The 16,802-nt window shown below is 40.0% G+C and overlaps 1 protein-coding gene across 2 annotated transcripts in view; it reads left to right on the top strand.

Moving 5' to 3' along the window:
- CNTNAP4 (contactin associated protein family member 4) overlaps positions 1 to 16,802 on the top strand; it is a 580,041-nt gene that overhangs the window by 478,154 nt on the left and 85,085 nt on the right. For both annotated transcript variants that reach the window (XM_075599587.1, XM_075599597.1), the window contains one exon: positions 4,709 to 4,927. In XM_075599587.1, coding sequence (XP_075455702.1) covers positions 4,709 to 4,927 — 219 coding nt within the window. The remainder of the gene's footprint in view (positions 1 to 4,708; positions 4,928 to 16,802) is intronic.

The raw sequence follows: 16,802 nt of genomic DNA, 5'->3' as shown, positions 1-16,802 counted from the left end.
AACCCTATTTGCTGGCTGGCTGCACGTGATGTGGGTGAAAGGGCAATCCCCAGAGGCTGCTGGGAATTGTAGTCCACTCAGGACCTCTGTAGCATTGGGACTGCGTGGGCTATCCTTACTACGCCTGTGCAAAGCTGTAATGGTCGCCGCTATGCTTAACTGCGCCTGTGCGACCTCTAGAGAGCCTTCCTGCCTCTCTGCCTTATCACAGGTGAACCGGGGAGCCAAAGGGGACCTGGCTACATCTGTCTTTGATACTTTACTCAAACCACCCTCAGCTGCCTCTCCTTCCTCCATCTCCGCTCAGGACTTTGCTGACTATTTTAAGGAAAAGGTGGAAATCATACGTCAGAACATCCCCTCTGTTTCTTCTTCCCATCCTACACCTCTTCCTAACTCTCCTCCTGCCTTCCTTGACTCTTTTTCCACTGTCTCAGAGGAGGATGTGTCACTGTTGATTGCCTCTTCTCCCTCTACCACTTGCCCTCTTGACCCCATTCCCTCCCATCTCCTAAAACCTCTTGCTCCTACTATAATCCCTACGCTCACACACATTTTTAACTCCTCCCTCTGCTCTGGAACCTTTCCATCCTCCTTCAAACATGCAACAGTCATACCATTACTCAAAAACAGCAAGCTTGACCCTACCTGTCTTTCTAACTATCGACCTGTCTCCCTCCTGCCTTTTGCCTCTAAACTCCTTGAACATCTTGTATTCTCTCGCTTGCTCCATTTTCTCAACACCTATTCTCTCCTAGACCCTCTACAATCTGGCTTTCGCACTGCTCACTCCACGGAAACAGCCCTCACTAAAATAGCTGACGACCTCCATGCTGCCAAAGACAGAGGTAATTACACTCTGCTCATATTACTCGACCTCTCTGCAGCATTTGATACTGTGGATCACCCTCTTCTCCTTCACATTCTCCATACTCTTGGTATTCGGAATAAAGCTCTATCCTGGATCTCATCCTACCTCTCCCATCGTACTTTCAGTGTCTCTTCTTTTAACACCTCCTCCTCCTCTATTGATCTCTCTGTGGGGGTACCCCAGGGCTCTGTCCTGGGACCTCTTCTCTTTTCTCTGTATACACTATCTCTAGGTGACCTAATAACATCTTTTGGGTTTAAATATCACCTCTATGCTGACGACACACAAATATACTTTTCAACACCCGACCTTACACCTGCTGTACAGACCAAAGTTTCTGAATGTCTCTCTGCTATATCATCCTGGATAGCCCTCTGTCGCCTTAAACTCAACATGGCTAAAACAGAGCTCCTCATACTTCCTCCCAAACCTGGCCCTACTACCTCCTTCCACATTACTGTTGGAACCACGATCATTCACCCAGTAGCCAAAGCACGCTGCCTAGGGGTCACACTCGACCCCTCTCTCACATTTTCCCCTCACATTCAAAACATTTCTAAAACTTGTCGCTTTTTCCTCCGCAATATAACAAAGATACGCCCTTTCCTCTGTTGCTCGACTGCTAAAACTCTGACTCAGGCCCTCATTCTCTCCCATCTTGATTACTGTAACCTCCTGCTGTCCGGCCTTCCTGCCTCTCACCTGTCTCCCATACAATCTATCCTAAATGCTGCTGCCAGAATCACTTTACTCTTTCCTAGATCTGTCTTATCATCTCCCCTCCTGAAATCCCTCTCCTGGCTTCCAATCAAATCCCGCATCTCACACTCCATTCTTCTCCTCACTTTTAAAGCTTTACACTCTTCTGCCCCTCCTTACATCTCAGCCCTAATTTCTCACTATGCACCATCCCGACTCTTGCGTTCTGCTCAAGGATGTCTTCTTTCTACCCCCTTTTTATCTAAAGCCCTCTCCCGCCTTAAACCTTATTCACTGACTGCCCCACACCTCTGGAATGCCCTTCCCCTCAGTACCCGACTAGCACCCTCTCTATCCACCTTTAAGACCCACCTTAAGACACACTTGCTTAAAGAAGCATACGAATAGCACTGTGAACATTCTGAACACATGATACATAAAGCTTTGCCCCCTGCAGACGCACTTACCACAACTCCCTCCTACTGTCTCTGTACGTTCTCCCTACCTACCAATTAGATTGTAAGCTCCTCAGGGCAGTGACTACTCTTCCTTAATGTTATGTTTATGTCTAAAGCACTTATTCCTATGATCTGTTATTTATATTATCTGTTATTTATTCGATTACCACATGTATTACTACTGTGAAGCGCTATGTACATTAATGGCGCTATATAAATAAAGACATACAATACAATACAATACAACTTGGAGCAAACTTGGTGCCTATGGCAGTACTAGAGAAAACAATTGTATAAGAGGAGGGGGAGACAGCACAAATGAAGGGCTGGAGGCAGGTAAAAATGAACTAATAATTTAATAGGCATAATGGCCAAAAAGATTGACAAAGAGTGATGTCTCCAGACGCGTTTCTCACCGCGAAGGCACTTTATCAAAGAGTGACCTGTGCTCTGTGAATATATCCCTTAAATAGCATCTCCCTATCGGAGAGTAGTTTGCACAAACACCTGCTAATCTCACTAATCACATGGGATGCCAGTGAATGAGAATAGAAGCCTGGAGGCTCCAAGTGGGGAGTTGCGGAGGGGGCCCATGCACCCATTGAGGGAGCTACATTATATGGGGCTCATTCTAGGGTAGTATAGTTCACCCCCCCCTATCATCCCCACACGGGACATCAGGTGAAATGGTAACTGCATCATTCCACATACAACTGGGCTTTATTCACGGACCACAGATCCACTAAATTTGCTGCCTGATTCTTCATGGTTCCAATGCTTTCATTCATGACATTACATTTTTATTATTTATACTTTTCCACATATTTAATAGCCATCAAGTTTTTGAAGCACCATTCAGGGACTCATGTCCCACTTTTTTCTGCACCTACTGTATGACAGTACTACATAGCTGCAAATAAAACTGCCTACCATACAGTACTCCAAATAATTGTGTTGTAATATATACTTAATTCCAGTGACTATGAATTTCATTTGCTCAGGTATATCTTCTTTCATTCCCAAAAAACATCAAATGGACTCACAACCCAAATCGGGCTATTTCTTGGCTAATACATTCTATGAAAAGAGGATATACCATTTATAATTAGCAAATTATTATTTATTTTAGTCTATTTTTTCAGTACTCTTAATTGCATTAAGAGATTGATATTTATATGGACATGTTACATTTTGAATACTGGACATTATTTTAATATACAGTAGTGTTGCCCTAATTTTGGGGCATTTGTTTAATGTTCTCATAATGTATGTAACATGTGTATACTATTGATTGAATGTTTTATATGTATTTTTATGTATGCAGCATAAATTGATGTAAGATGACAATTCTATTCAGCAAGGAAACAGTTAACCCCATTAGAAAGGAGAAGAGGGGTTATCACTACATTTTATTGGGACTATATAAGGTTCAATGAGAGATAGGAGGGAAATCCCTGTGAAAGCGAATGTTATTGGTCAAACGCATAGGAGCAGGTTACTAATGATAGTTGACCTGGAAGGAGAGCAGGACAACATGCAGAGGAGGTCTGTGATGGGGAAACATTTGGAAGTCCCACTTTGAGCCGGGACCCAGAAGGAGACTGGCTCATAGTGCTGGGATTCATGCTGCGGGAACAATTCTGGACTTTAACGCATAGCTGAAATCTACTGATGGACTGGCGTAGAGTTCCTGCTCCCCCTTGAGAAACAGAGATCTATGTGCTTATTTGAAGCATGCATTTGTGAGTGCATTACCTACTTGCTGTTAATTATATTGATCTTTATAGACATATTACACTAATGTTGTTTTTTCTTCTTTTTTCCCCTTTCCTTTTTTCTTTAATGTTTTTTTTGTTTGTATGTCTGTCTGGTTATTCTCCCACAGGTTTGCACACTTCTATTTCTGAACTTTTGGCCTTTTTTCAAGCCCTTTGGAAGGCTTGCTAGATCAGTATCACCTGTGACCTGACACTAACATCCGGTATTTTGTGAGATATTCACCATATATTAGTTAGACGTACGCATTTAAGTATATTGTTTATAGAACGGTCACTTTGTACTACTGCACACTGTTTATTTATTTGTGCAGTATGTTGTGTTAAATGCACGTATTTACACCGTTTGCTATTTTACCTGACAATTGATACTTTGCATTTTAAGTCATTGATATGCCTATAGAGTAGAACCACAGCATATTTATATAGAAGTCTGGGGACCTCTTGGTTCCTAAATATGGCAACCTGGGTCAGCCTCTGTCTGGCGACCAATATTGATTGACGCTAATGGCCATATAGATTTTTTGTTTCTACACAGTTTAAAATTGGTTTCAAGATTACTTAAGTGTTAAATACTTCTGAACTGGAGTTTCTTGCTAGGAGAGCATAGAATTGTTGAACCTTGTAGAATTGTAATTTACTTTATTAATTTAGTGCTACAATGATATTTAAAATGGTATCTGGAAAAATAAATATTGTATTGCCATTTCAATATTAGAATTTTTAACATTGGGCATGAGAAACATGAAAGTCTGCTTTTTGGAAATATAAGTTTCTCTCAATGTCCTGATCAAAAAGACTAGATAATTCTAGTGGAGGTGCTTTGTTATTAGCTAATGGAAAATAAAGTACTGTATGGTACTGTAAGTAATGGTATAACTGTACTATTTCCATCTACTTTCCAGCTCCAACAGAAGTGATATTTTCATTTGATGTGGGGAATGGTCCTTTTGAGGTTGTAGTGCAGTCTCCAACGCATTTAAATGACAATCAATGGCACTATGTGAAGGCAGAAAGAAACATAAAAGAAGCATCTCTTCAAGTGGATCAGCAACCGCAAAAAAATTATAATACTCCTTCTGATGGGCATATCCGTTTGCAGCTTAACAGTCAGCTTTTCATAGGTAAGTGTTATATTTAAAAATGTAACTTAAAACATTAAAGATGACCTTATAGTATATTGATATTGCAATTCACAGTAAATGCAGTGAATTGATCAGATGCCCCTGATAATGCAGTACAGTTCTCACCTGTTTCACAGTGCTGTAAAAAAGGAAGCTGGTAGAATAAATACTGTATATACTGTATTGTGTAAAAGACTTAGGACCCTATTTAATACACTCACAGGAATGTGCTTTTAAAAAAAAAATGCAAGTGCCATTTGGGTTCATGTAATCGCTTTAGAAACGACTACATGACTGACACCACCCCTATTCCTGTCTGAGGCAAATAGAAGTGGGGTGAACTCCTCTTCCCTTTTGATTGGGCCAACAACTCCAATCTATTTAATCATCCTCTGGAAAATGAGCATTTCCCCAGGATATAACTGGTATTTCAATAAAGCATCAGGCGTGTCAGGGCTGTAAGGTACCAAGGTACGCCATGAGGGCACTGAAAATCTTAATAAACTTGAATAAATTCGGTTTATATAAAGAAGAAATAATAAATACATAGACCATAATAGCAAGGCTAACATATTTGTTTTCTGTTGTTTACAGCTGGGGATTTTCTTTCATTAACCTGTCATCTTATAAAACACAACTATAATAAATGACAAACAAACATTATATTTTCCTCATAAAACACAACTTCCTCTGTGTTTTTTTAATTCAGTGCTGTTCCCACAAGTTAGAGGGAACAATGTGTTTTTAAATTGAGACTTTTTCTCAAATTCCATCATTCAGCATTTGTCTGTCAAATATTGGTTATATTGGCTGTGCCCTAGAAACATATACTGCACTTTACTATAATCAAGTGTTTTTTTTATACTAAATGCTTTAACCATCCTTTCTATACTGTACAGTACATTACATACAATTATCAAAAATAATTGTGGTCTATGTGTTTATATTCAATTCAAAGGCAGAGGATATGTGCTTCAAAGTGTTTGAAGAAATGGCTTTTGTAGATTGAGGGCATTTAATTATGGGAAGAAAGGGCTGATGTAGAAATAGTCTGTAGAATGCTAGATCTTTAGTATGCAACATCTATTTAAAAAGTAACTCTGAATTTGAAGTGATTATTAACCCAGGCATAATAGAATCAATTTATCATTGCAGTTTTACTGACCTTGAAAGCCTTCTTTTGGATTTTGACTCCCTCTATTTATCAAAAAGAAGAAATTGATTTATTGGAATAATGTTCATTAGAAGACAGCCGTTTCCATGAATTACCTTGAAAATGTATTGTACCCCTCTGTTTAAACTAGTATTAAAAAAAAGAGAGAGAAAAGAATATGAGGAGCGCTATAATTCTTCCAACATTTCTTCTGAAGCTACTGTAGCAGTTGGAGAAATAATAAAATTCCTCAATTTCATCAGAAGGATAAACAAAATTGCTTTTTTTCACATATATAAGGCAGCAATCCACAATTTTGTTAATGGTATCTGAACCAAGGTGTATACTTGAAGTAGGTATGAGGTATATGTAAATTTTGTGCCAGCTTGAGGTATGAAAAAACAATATGGCAGCTGGGTCTCCGATAGAAATCTAATATGTAATTTCCCAATGACATAGTCCAAGTAAAGGTTCACTCGTGATACCAGGTTAGAAGTCGCCACGGGTGCACAGCAATAATGCTGGATGCGTAGTCCCTGTGTAATAGAAATAGAATAAGAGGCACTCCAGTGGTCTTCAAAAGATCATAACATTTATTGTACAAGCATAAACATTTCGGTCCGCTTGCGAACCTTTGTCAATGTCAAAATAAAGTGTTAGTGACAGTGAACAGTATGTCCTATATACCGTCAATGGGCGCGTCATCAGAAAATAGCGCCAAAACCTCCAATGAAGCCTATGCGGCAAAAAGCAGCAATGTGGCTGTAAAGTGTAAATTGCAGTAAAGTGAGCAGTAGTAGTGAAATAACTGTAGCAATAACTACCAAACATAAAAGAAACATTTGCAACTGTGTCTCCGGTAACTTTGTCCCCCGAACTCCTGCAAACAAAAGGAATGCATTTTGACCCAAATATCTCACCTACAACTTACACTCCAGAAGTTTCATGTTTCATGGACACTGGTAACAAGAAAACCCTCAAAACAGGTCACTTTTTTTTTACTCTGCTTTAACATTGGGCTGGAACTGCAACATGGTCACAGAGAACAGGTTCCCCATAGAATTCCATAGCCCACCCAGTCCTTATGTACAGACTGGTCCCCACAAATTATACACTATTTGCGGGTAACATAACAGTACTTCCGGCTACCCCAGTCAACAACACTTCATACAATTTTTAACCCTAGTTACTCCCTAATATCCACCCTTAATCTCCTGCTCCCACAGTCCCTGTCTTGCAGCTATTTCCTAACAGGGATCCTAACTATACCTGGCATCCCTAGTTTACATTCCTGCAGTGGACTGTAAAATGGGAACAGCAATATAGGGAAATACATCAAGGCGCACAACTAGACCCAAGAGTTGACATTTTAGCCCTTGACATACGGTTTTAGTGGCAGCCAGCTGGGCATGACCTTTATTAATGAAGACGGCTACCCAAACCATCACACCTTGTATAGGCAGAAATTTGGATATTTTGTAGGACATTCCACACTTTTTTCTCAGTGTCTTCCACATGGCCCATGTATCTTTTATCAGTGGATTCCCACTAATTACTAAAGGTATATTTCCCATGTCGTGTGTAGGATTTCTTTCAGCGTCATTGGGAGCACCATTTGTTCCTCAAGTTTCGTACAGGAATATATTTCTTTGTCCATAAGCCAGCATCTTATTGCTTTTAAAGGGATTCTAAATTGACTATTATACTTTAGAGTACCAAAGTGCATATATTACACCAACATTTCCATAGGGTTTTAAACAGGAGGCTTTAATAAAGATACCTTGAGAAAATGCTTGTTTGGTGCAAAATGCGTCAGAGGAGAGTCTTTTTTTCTTTTTTGTCCATGTTTTGTCTTTTTTTCATCCAACTTAAATTTTATAGGGTTTTTCAAACAAAAATATACAGAAATAAAACAGCAAAATATGGATATATGGGGGGGGAGGGCAGAAAAAATAAAGGATGGGTGGGGGAAAGAGCAAGCTGTGAATACCTTATTATACCGAACTTTTCTCATTGTTAACCCAGTTTGTGCTGTCAGATGAGGGGACCCTTAGCCTTACCATAGGTGCACTTCAATACTTCCCGCTTCTTAGCGTGAACTCGTACTGAGTGTCAGTCCAAATTAATACCGGTGATCGTACTTGCACACCACTAAATGTTACTAGAAACTGATAGTGAGGGTTTACAGACTCGGTGAACCTGTGTCCACCTGTGAGCTACCTGCATAAAAAATCCAGGTAGCCAGACTTTTTGGAAGTTACGGCATGTGTCATTCAGGAAACTACCAGTGGTTAATTTTTCCATCATACATATACACCATACAGTACCTTGTTCCTAATTAACTGAATTGACGGTAGCTTGTTTTGTTTCCAAAGGATCGCTATGGAGCATGTCGCTGCTGGTACAATATGGGTTATTAATTTGTTTTCGGCCCTCGTGTTACCCTGGAGTGGCCTGTTTAACAGGAATAGCCAAGGGTTCAAGGGGATGTCTGAGTTCAAGATCTGTTGATCTCCAAAGCTTGTGCACCCGTGGGCAGGACCAGCACATATGGAGGAAAGAGGCCACCCACCACATTCCTTGGGGAATAAATGAGTATAGCCTGACACATATTTAGAGATATTTTCAGGGGTGTTGTACCAACGAGTCATAAATTTGTAAGTGTTTTCTCAGACTGTTGAACATAGTGAGCTTTTAGCTACTAAATCAAAGATTTTCTCCCAATCTTCACCGTCCAGCTCCTCACCCAGGTCTATCTCCCGCTTCCTCATAAACCCAAGTTTTTCCTGAGATTCTGAGTCCAACAGAGAGAATTGCCCGTACAACTCGGAAATCGGTCTCTGGTGTTAGTCCGCCCTCAGACAGAGTTTTTCAAATAATGGTACAGGGTTAGTGGGCCGGACTTTTGCATAAAAAGCACTCATTTTGAGATATCGGAAGTTCTCCCTCAACGGAATTCCTCTTTCTTTTAACAGTTTATCAAAGGGGACCATAATAAGATCATGGCTGATATTTGCTTTCCACCAGTTTGCAAAAAACTAGCTTTGACTGACCCGGAGAAAAGTCCCTTTTCTCAAAAATAGGGGTCATCTGAAAATTTAAGTACTGCACCGACACACTTTATTCGAGCAAATACCCAGTATGTACCTGGCAGATACCTGGAATGCGCCGCTCCTCACCTCTGACAAGCCCTGTTGCGTTTGCCTTCCCAGCCTGGGTTCATGCCTGGCTGACGGGCGGCTGATCTGTTAAATGATAATGATTAGGATTTAATAGGCTGCAATGCTTCGCGTGTCTACCAGATGGCATAAATTCATGAATTGTAATGCAGTATATATATATATACTGTGCAGTATTGCAGCCAGCGGGAATAAAATGCTTCAATCCCTGCCTGAAAAATAACCCAATGCACTCGGGCAGAAAACAGTCACAAACCTCAATAGACCCGGGTATACCCGAATTCGTGGGACTAGCCGAGCACGAATAAAGTATGTCGCCAGTGTACACGTACTAAGCTTTTACTTAAACTTAAGTCTGTCCCATAGTCTAAGGGAGTGTGAGATCGTTGGCAACATAAGGTGTTTCAACAGATCAGCCCGAGTAGGAAGCCAGAGAATAATTTTTATGGTGGTTGGATATACCTGGTGAGCCTCCAAGGAGACCCACCACCTGAGTAAGGGACTCACATGCCAGACTACCCACTGGCTTTCCTGGGTGGCCCTGTAGTACAAGAGGAGGAATGGGGGTGCCAGACCACCTGCTCTATTGGGTCTTGTCAGTAACCTGCGATCAAGTCTTGGTGTCGTATTATTCCAAATACATTTTTAAACCAGGGCTTGGAGCTTGACTGTCAGAGATCACAATGGGTATAGGGAGAGTCTGAAAGAGGTAGGGAAGCCTGGGAAACAGGTTCATCTTCACTGACTGGACTCTACTCAAACATGAAATATAAAATGTTGTTTATACCATGAGGTCTGCTTTTAATACTGTAAACAATTTGGGATAATTAGCCTGGTCGTAGTCCTTGGTTAGGAAATCTCCCAGGTATCTCAACGATGATTGTTGCCACTTAAAATCAAAGTTGAGTCCAATTAATTTGACCATCCCTTTACATAGATTGATATTTAAAGCCTCTGATTTACTATTATTGATCTTGAAACCAGATAGTTTATTGAATAATTAGAGTTCATTGAACACGTTTGGCAGGTTTGTTAGGGGCTTTGAGATAGTTACAATTATATCATCAGCGAAGAGTGCCAATTTGTATGATTGACCTCCTACCTGTACTACCAAACCTGTGACATTAGGATTCTGATGGATATGTGTTGCAAGGGGTTCCATGCAAAGTGCATTGATAAGTGGGGATAAGGGACACCCCTGCCTTGTACCATTTTTAATCTGAATTTGGAATGAGGGGAAGCCCTGGCTCACCACTTTTGCTGTGGGGTTTGAATAGGGGGCTAGAATTGCCTTAAGAAAGATGCCCGAGAAGCTGAAGGCTTTCAGTGTTTCCTCCATGTCCACACAGTCAATTCGGTCAAAGGCCTTCTCTGCGTTAAGGCTGAGTAACATCAAAGGAACACCGTTTTGAACCGACCAGGCGGTAAAGTCTATAATCCTTTTTATATTGTCTGTAGCCTGCCTGCCCGGTACAAAGCCCAACTGGTCGACATGAACCAAAAAAGGTAGAGTCTTTATTATTGGCAATGATCTTGGAGAAAATTTTAATATCCCTGTTAATTAATGATTGTATTTTATTTCATTGTGGTCTTTGTTTTAGGTTGGCGTATGCATTGGCATAATTTTTTTATTCCAATGTTAATGTCTTTTATTTGGTGCTTGTTTTGTGATTTGCATTGGCATTGTATTTGAGGTTGGCATTTTTATTGGCATTATTTTTTAATTGAAATGCAATATCTTTTAATTGCTGTTTCTTTTATTTTTTGCAGGTTTTTTATATTGACATGCAATGTCTTTAATTTGCTGTTTTTTTAAAGTTGAAATTGAATGTGTTATTTTTGGTTATTTGGTTTTTGGATTTGCAGGTTGAATATTGACTGGCATAGTGGCAGCTCATGCCCATAGGGCATGGATGTGCCACTAAGCTATTATATTGGTTTATTGGCATTTTTTTGTTTAAAATTGTATGTGTTTTTTATTTTTGGCTTGTTTTTAAGATGGCAGGTGGCATATTGACTGGCATAGTGGCAGTTCATGCCCATAGGGCATGGGTGTGCCACTGTACCAATCAATAGGTAGAGGAGGTGAGGGTAGGTGCCCTGAGGTGGGTGGTTAGGTCTCCTGAGTGGGTAGCAGGAGGGGAGGTTGACACGTTAATTACCATAGTGGTTAATAACTGCTGAGGTGATTAAGGGGTCGGTGGCCAGTAGTTATTTTAAAAAAAAGTTGTTGGTGCCCACTGAAAAAGAGGAGGATGAGGATGGCCTTAATCCTGGAAGGTGCAAGTAGAAATGTAATTTACTATATGCTGGCTGGTTAATGTTTTGGTTATGGTTTATGTTTTTAATGGGCAAATGAGCTAATATCCAGGTATGGGTATCCAAGGGGTATTGTAATGTTTATTGGGGGTAGAGAGATTGAGTGAAGGGTGTGGTTAGGCCTCTCAGATGGATAGTGGTTAACCCTTTGATTACCATAGCGGTTACTAATGCTATGGTAATGAAGGGGTTAACCGCTCCCACTGCCATCCCGAGAGCACCCACCCTGGTGCAATTACTCCCTTCACTCACCCCCTCTGCCTCCAGTAAACCTGTAGTCTGCCTTAACCCCTTCATTGTCTTAGCAGTTAGCCGCTTAGGTAATGAAGCTGCTTTTATTTTATTTTAATATCACAGTATTGTAGCAGGGGGTCTCTGGAGCTGGAGATTACCCTCAATAGGGAAGGTGGCTGGGGCTCCAATAGGTGGGATACACTAAAAAAGAAAGCAATTCACCGTAGAAAATCCTGAATCCTTTCAATAATGCAATTCAATAGGAAAAAGAGGCTGAGGAAAACCCTTTTGCAAGTCTTTACTGGATAAATGTACTCTAAGAGGATTTAGCATTGAACTGTGGTCAGATGACCATATATATATTCAAACGCATAGACATCACACCTCCGGTACAAATTATAAGTCCAGCAATAATTGGAGTAATACTCACAGTTGATTGAATAAATGTTCTGTGTCACTCCCTAGTGAGAAGCACAACCATAGGAGTTTTCTTAACTTCAGTTTGCAGGGTCATTCTTCACTTGCAGTGTAAAATATCCTTGAAGTTTGAAACCTCTGGATGCCTCTATGTCCAAAAACATTTGGGAGAGATACTAATAGAAAAAACAAGGCATATAGCCCTGGTAAAACGCTGCACCACAAATTTCAAAGAAGCAAAAGGGAGAGAAAAAAAATGATTTAATGTGCAAAAAAAAAGAGGATTACACTGACATGTTTTGCCAAGAATTGGCTTTATCAAAGTGCATAGATTCCTACCTACTCCATGGGTATTTGTAGGTTCGACAAAGCAGGAAGTAAATTACCCGTTTTCGCGCCATACCAAGTCACGTGATGACGTCATGACGTCATGAGCGTCATCACGTCAGCCCAGGTTTAAAATACAACGAAACCAACTTTATTGAACTTAACATATAAACACGAACAAAATCAAATAAAAATGTGATTTAACCAGCTAGAAAGAATAATAAAGTACAGAAATAGATACAAGGATAAGTTAAGCAACATTAGTGATGATAATAATATAAAAGAAAATAGGTTTAACCTAACTATGTTAGTTTTAGTAATAACATCACCAGTATGACTATTGAGCTAGCTATTCTCCTTGGATAAACAAAAAGATATATAGAAAAACAGATTAGTAATTAAAAAACGAACTATTGTAATGACCAAAAATATCATCAGAGGTATAGAATGCTTATGAACATGATTTAAGCCAGATAACTTGTACCAGAGGAATATAAACATATATAATATTAAACAATATATAAACAATTAAATTATGTAAATTCATAGTACAGGGAGAACTATTGAACAAGTGTACCTTAAATATGGATGTAAAAGCAATCAAAAAGGGATCAAGCAAACAAAATGAAATGTACAGTACAATCAATTTGCACAATTAATTTAGTAATCTAATATTAATTTTATGAACAAGCATAAGTTTACCAACAGATTCTGATTGCATTACCATATCATATTGTATCCTATTAGTTAGCTACAGTATACGTGTGTAATAAATTTAGTGGATATATAGGATACAATATGATATGGTAATGCAATCAGAATCTGTTGGTAAACTTATGCTTGTTCATTAAACTAATATTAGATTACTAAATTAATTGTGCAAATTGATTGTACATTACATTTTGTTTGCTTGATCACTTTTTGATTGCTATTACACCCATATGTAAGGTACACTTGTTCAATAGTTCTCCCTGCACTATGAATTTACATACTTTAATTGTTTATATACTGTTTAATATTATATATGTTTATATTCCTCTGGTACAAGTTATCTGGCTTAAATCATGTTCATAAGCATTCTATACCTCTGATAATATTTTTGGTCATTATAATAGTTTGTTTTTTAATTACTAATCTGCTTTTCTATATATCTTTTTGTTTATCCAAGGGGAATAGCTAGTTCAATAGTCATACTGGTGATGTTATTACTAAAACTAACATAGTTAGGTTAAACCTATTTTCTTTTATATTATTATCATCACTAATATTGCTTAACTTATCCTTGTATCTATATCTGTACTTTATTATTCTTTTTAGCTGTTTAAATCACATTTTTATTTGATTTTGTTCGTGTTTATATGTTAAGTTCAATAAAGTTGGTTTTGTTGTATTTTAATAAACATGGGCTGACGTGATGAAGCTCATGACGTCATGACGTCATGACGTCATCACGTGACTTGGTATGGCGCGAAAACGGGTAATTTACTTCCTGCTTTGGCGAACCTACAAATACCCATGGAGAAGGTAAGAATCTATGCACTTTGATAAAGCCAATTATTGGCGAAACATGTCAGTGTAATCCTCTTTTTTTTGCACATTAAATCGTTTTTATTCTCTTCCTTTTGCTTCTTTGAATTTTGTGGTGCAGCGTTTTACCAGGGCTATATGCCTTGTTTTTTCTATTGGTCTCTGGAGGTGAACCGTATTAATTTCCGGTCCTTTGATCTCCTGTTTCCCGAGTTACTGGCCCCATTATGTGGTGTCTGTATCCCTCTGCTTCGTTTAAATCCCCCGATCACTTGGACCGTGACGGGGAGAATTTAAACATGGCTGCCGGGAAACCTCGTGGGGGATTGGGCGAATTGTCCATATATTTGAAATGTGATGTGGTCGAATACAGATGGCTGCCGCTGTATTATAGTAGTTCTGGAATTCTCCCACTATAGCTTCTGTGTTCGAGGTCAAGGTGCCTGATTGTAGCCTAATTAATTGGGTGTTATAGGACAGGCACCTATTTTGTAATTTGGCTGTTAGGAGGGAGTCCACTATGTTAGCTTTTTCGTAAAACGTCCGCTTAGACCAATTTAAGGACTGTTCCGCTTTTGAAGTTAGGAACTGTAACGCTGATTCTCACCACAAACAAGGCAGGGCCCGGGACTGAGGTGGGAAGATGTAAACGCCACCCACAGCAATGAGGGCATGTCTGGAGAGTGGATAGTCAGGTTAGCCGGGTCGGTTTTGGAGATGGGAGAACAGTCCTGATACTTGCCGAGGTCGGAACTGGTAGAATAGTCGATATCCGTGGTTCCGTGGTCAGGGGTTGGAAACAGGAGAATAGTCGATATCTGGGTGCCGTGGTCAGGAGTTGGAGAGATGCGGAAGGTCAGAGGTAAGCCGGGGTCCGTAATCCAGAAGAGTGGAGCCCAAGGTTCAAGCCGGGTCAGTACACAGGGAATCAAACAGCAACAATGTTAGAACAAGGCAAGGCAAGACAAAGCTAGGTACGGGGAAGTAGAAACACACAAGCTACAAGGAATTATGCACAGCCAAAGTGCCAGTGGCAAAGCTGAGCATATATAGTAGAACAGACCCAATGAGACAGGGGGGAGGTGTGGAGGTGCAGCCTCAGCGGATGCAGGAATAGGTGGAGCGGTGCAGGAGACAGGTGGGAGTGATGAACTAGATAGTGATGTTGACACGCAGCTGGGGAGCGGTGCACACGCGTCAAGTGTGCGCCGCGCAACGTGAACGGGAGGCGGGGCCAGTCCCTGTGATGCCATAAGTACCTCTCCGTGCACGCGTGCACGTAGTGATGTCTGCGGAGGTGTTTGAAGCTGCAGGTAAGGAGGGAGTGCGCCGCGGGGGATGTGTTCCCCGATTCCTTACAGGAACATATTAAGCTCTGCACTGGTTTCCTTCAAGATTAACAACAGTGCCGGCGACTGATTATTTTTCTGCAATTTGGAGAGAGTCAACCTTGGACTAGAGTGAGTTGATCCTCTCCTGTCTGTCTTTTTCCTACCCGAGGCCAATGAAATAATAAGCCCCTTTTTGTGGCCTAGTGTGCTTTCCACAGTGTTGCCAATGATGATACACTCCCCACATTAGACAGGAAGAAGTCCTCAATTTCCCCTCCAGTCTCACCTAATATTTCAGGGACCTTAAGCAAAGATTCATTCAATCTCCATATTGCCTTGGGGAATTTAATATTTAAGTTTGTAATTGTTTATTCTATTGGGGCATGGTCTGACCAGGTAGTACTGTGAATGTTGAGACCGGAACATGAGGGATCAAGCCTGCATTGTTAAAAATATAGTCAATACGTGAGTATGATTGATGGGTGATGAATAGAAGGTATATTCCTTTGTGTGGGGATTCAATTCTCTCCATGTATCTACTAAGTTAAAGGATAGAAGGCTCCTTTTCAGAGCTTTGACATCTTGAGATCTACTGTAGGATTAGATGGGCCAGTTTTCAACGAGGATGATCTGTCCATAACGGGATCTATGACGAGATTGAAATCTCCCCCCAGTATAATTTGACCTCTAGCTATGTTGCCTACGGTTGTAAAAAATGAGTTAAAGAACTATTTTCATTTGGGGCATATACTGTACCATTCCTATGGTTGTGTTCCTTCCATGTAGTTCCCATATTAGTATCACATATCTATAGTACCATCACTGTCTGCTTTCTTAATTTTGTGCGTGAAAGCGATACGGTTTGTGAAAAAGTATTGCCATGTCCCTTCTTTTGACCATCGTGGAGGAGAAAGAAACATCCATATAGGTAAACAAGGAGATGCACACGGGCTTAATAAAAAAAATATTTATTGTGCAATGAAACAAAAAAAATGGTTTCATGGCACAATAAATATATTTTGATTAAGACATGTGCCTGTTTACCTATTGCAAGTTCTGTGATCTGTAGTCTTCCTTTGTGGTAAAGTGCACTGCAGCTATATCTTACCTTTAATCTCTTATTGAGTGCCTGCATCTACCATTGTACTGACATCCCTATAGGACCTGTCAAAGTAGCTTAGTTGTCTGGGGATCTAAAGTGGGTCTCTTGGAAAAGGAGAAAGTCGCTCCCTTCTTTTTGAGATCTGTCATTGCCATCTTTCTCTTTTTGGGCAATTAAAAACTTTCACATTTAGTGTTATTTCTTTAAGTGACATCATGGTTTTGGTGTAACATCACAGACAAGGTCAAATAAAGGTCCCTAAGCTGCACCGCCGTCCATCTGTTGT

Source organism: Ascaphus truei, chromosome 1 (genome assembly GCF_040206685.1).
Source record: "Ascaphus truei isolate aAscTru1 chromosome 1, aAscTru1.hap1, whole genome shotgun sequence".
In the NCBI taxonomy this organism is placed as follows: Eukaryota; Metazoa; Chordata; class Amphibia; order Anura; family Ascaphidae; genus Ascaphus; species Ascaphus truei.
This window is presented reverse-complemented; position numbering and strand designations above follow the sequence as displayed.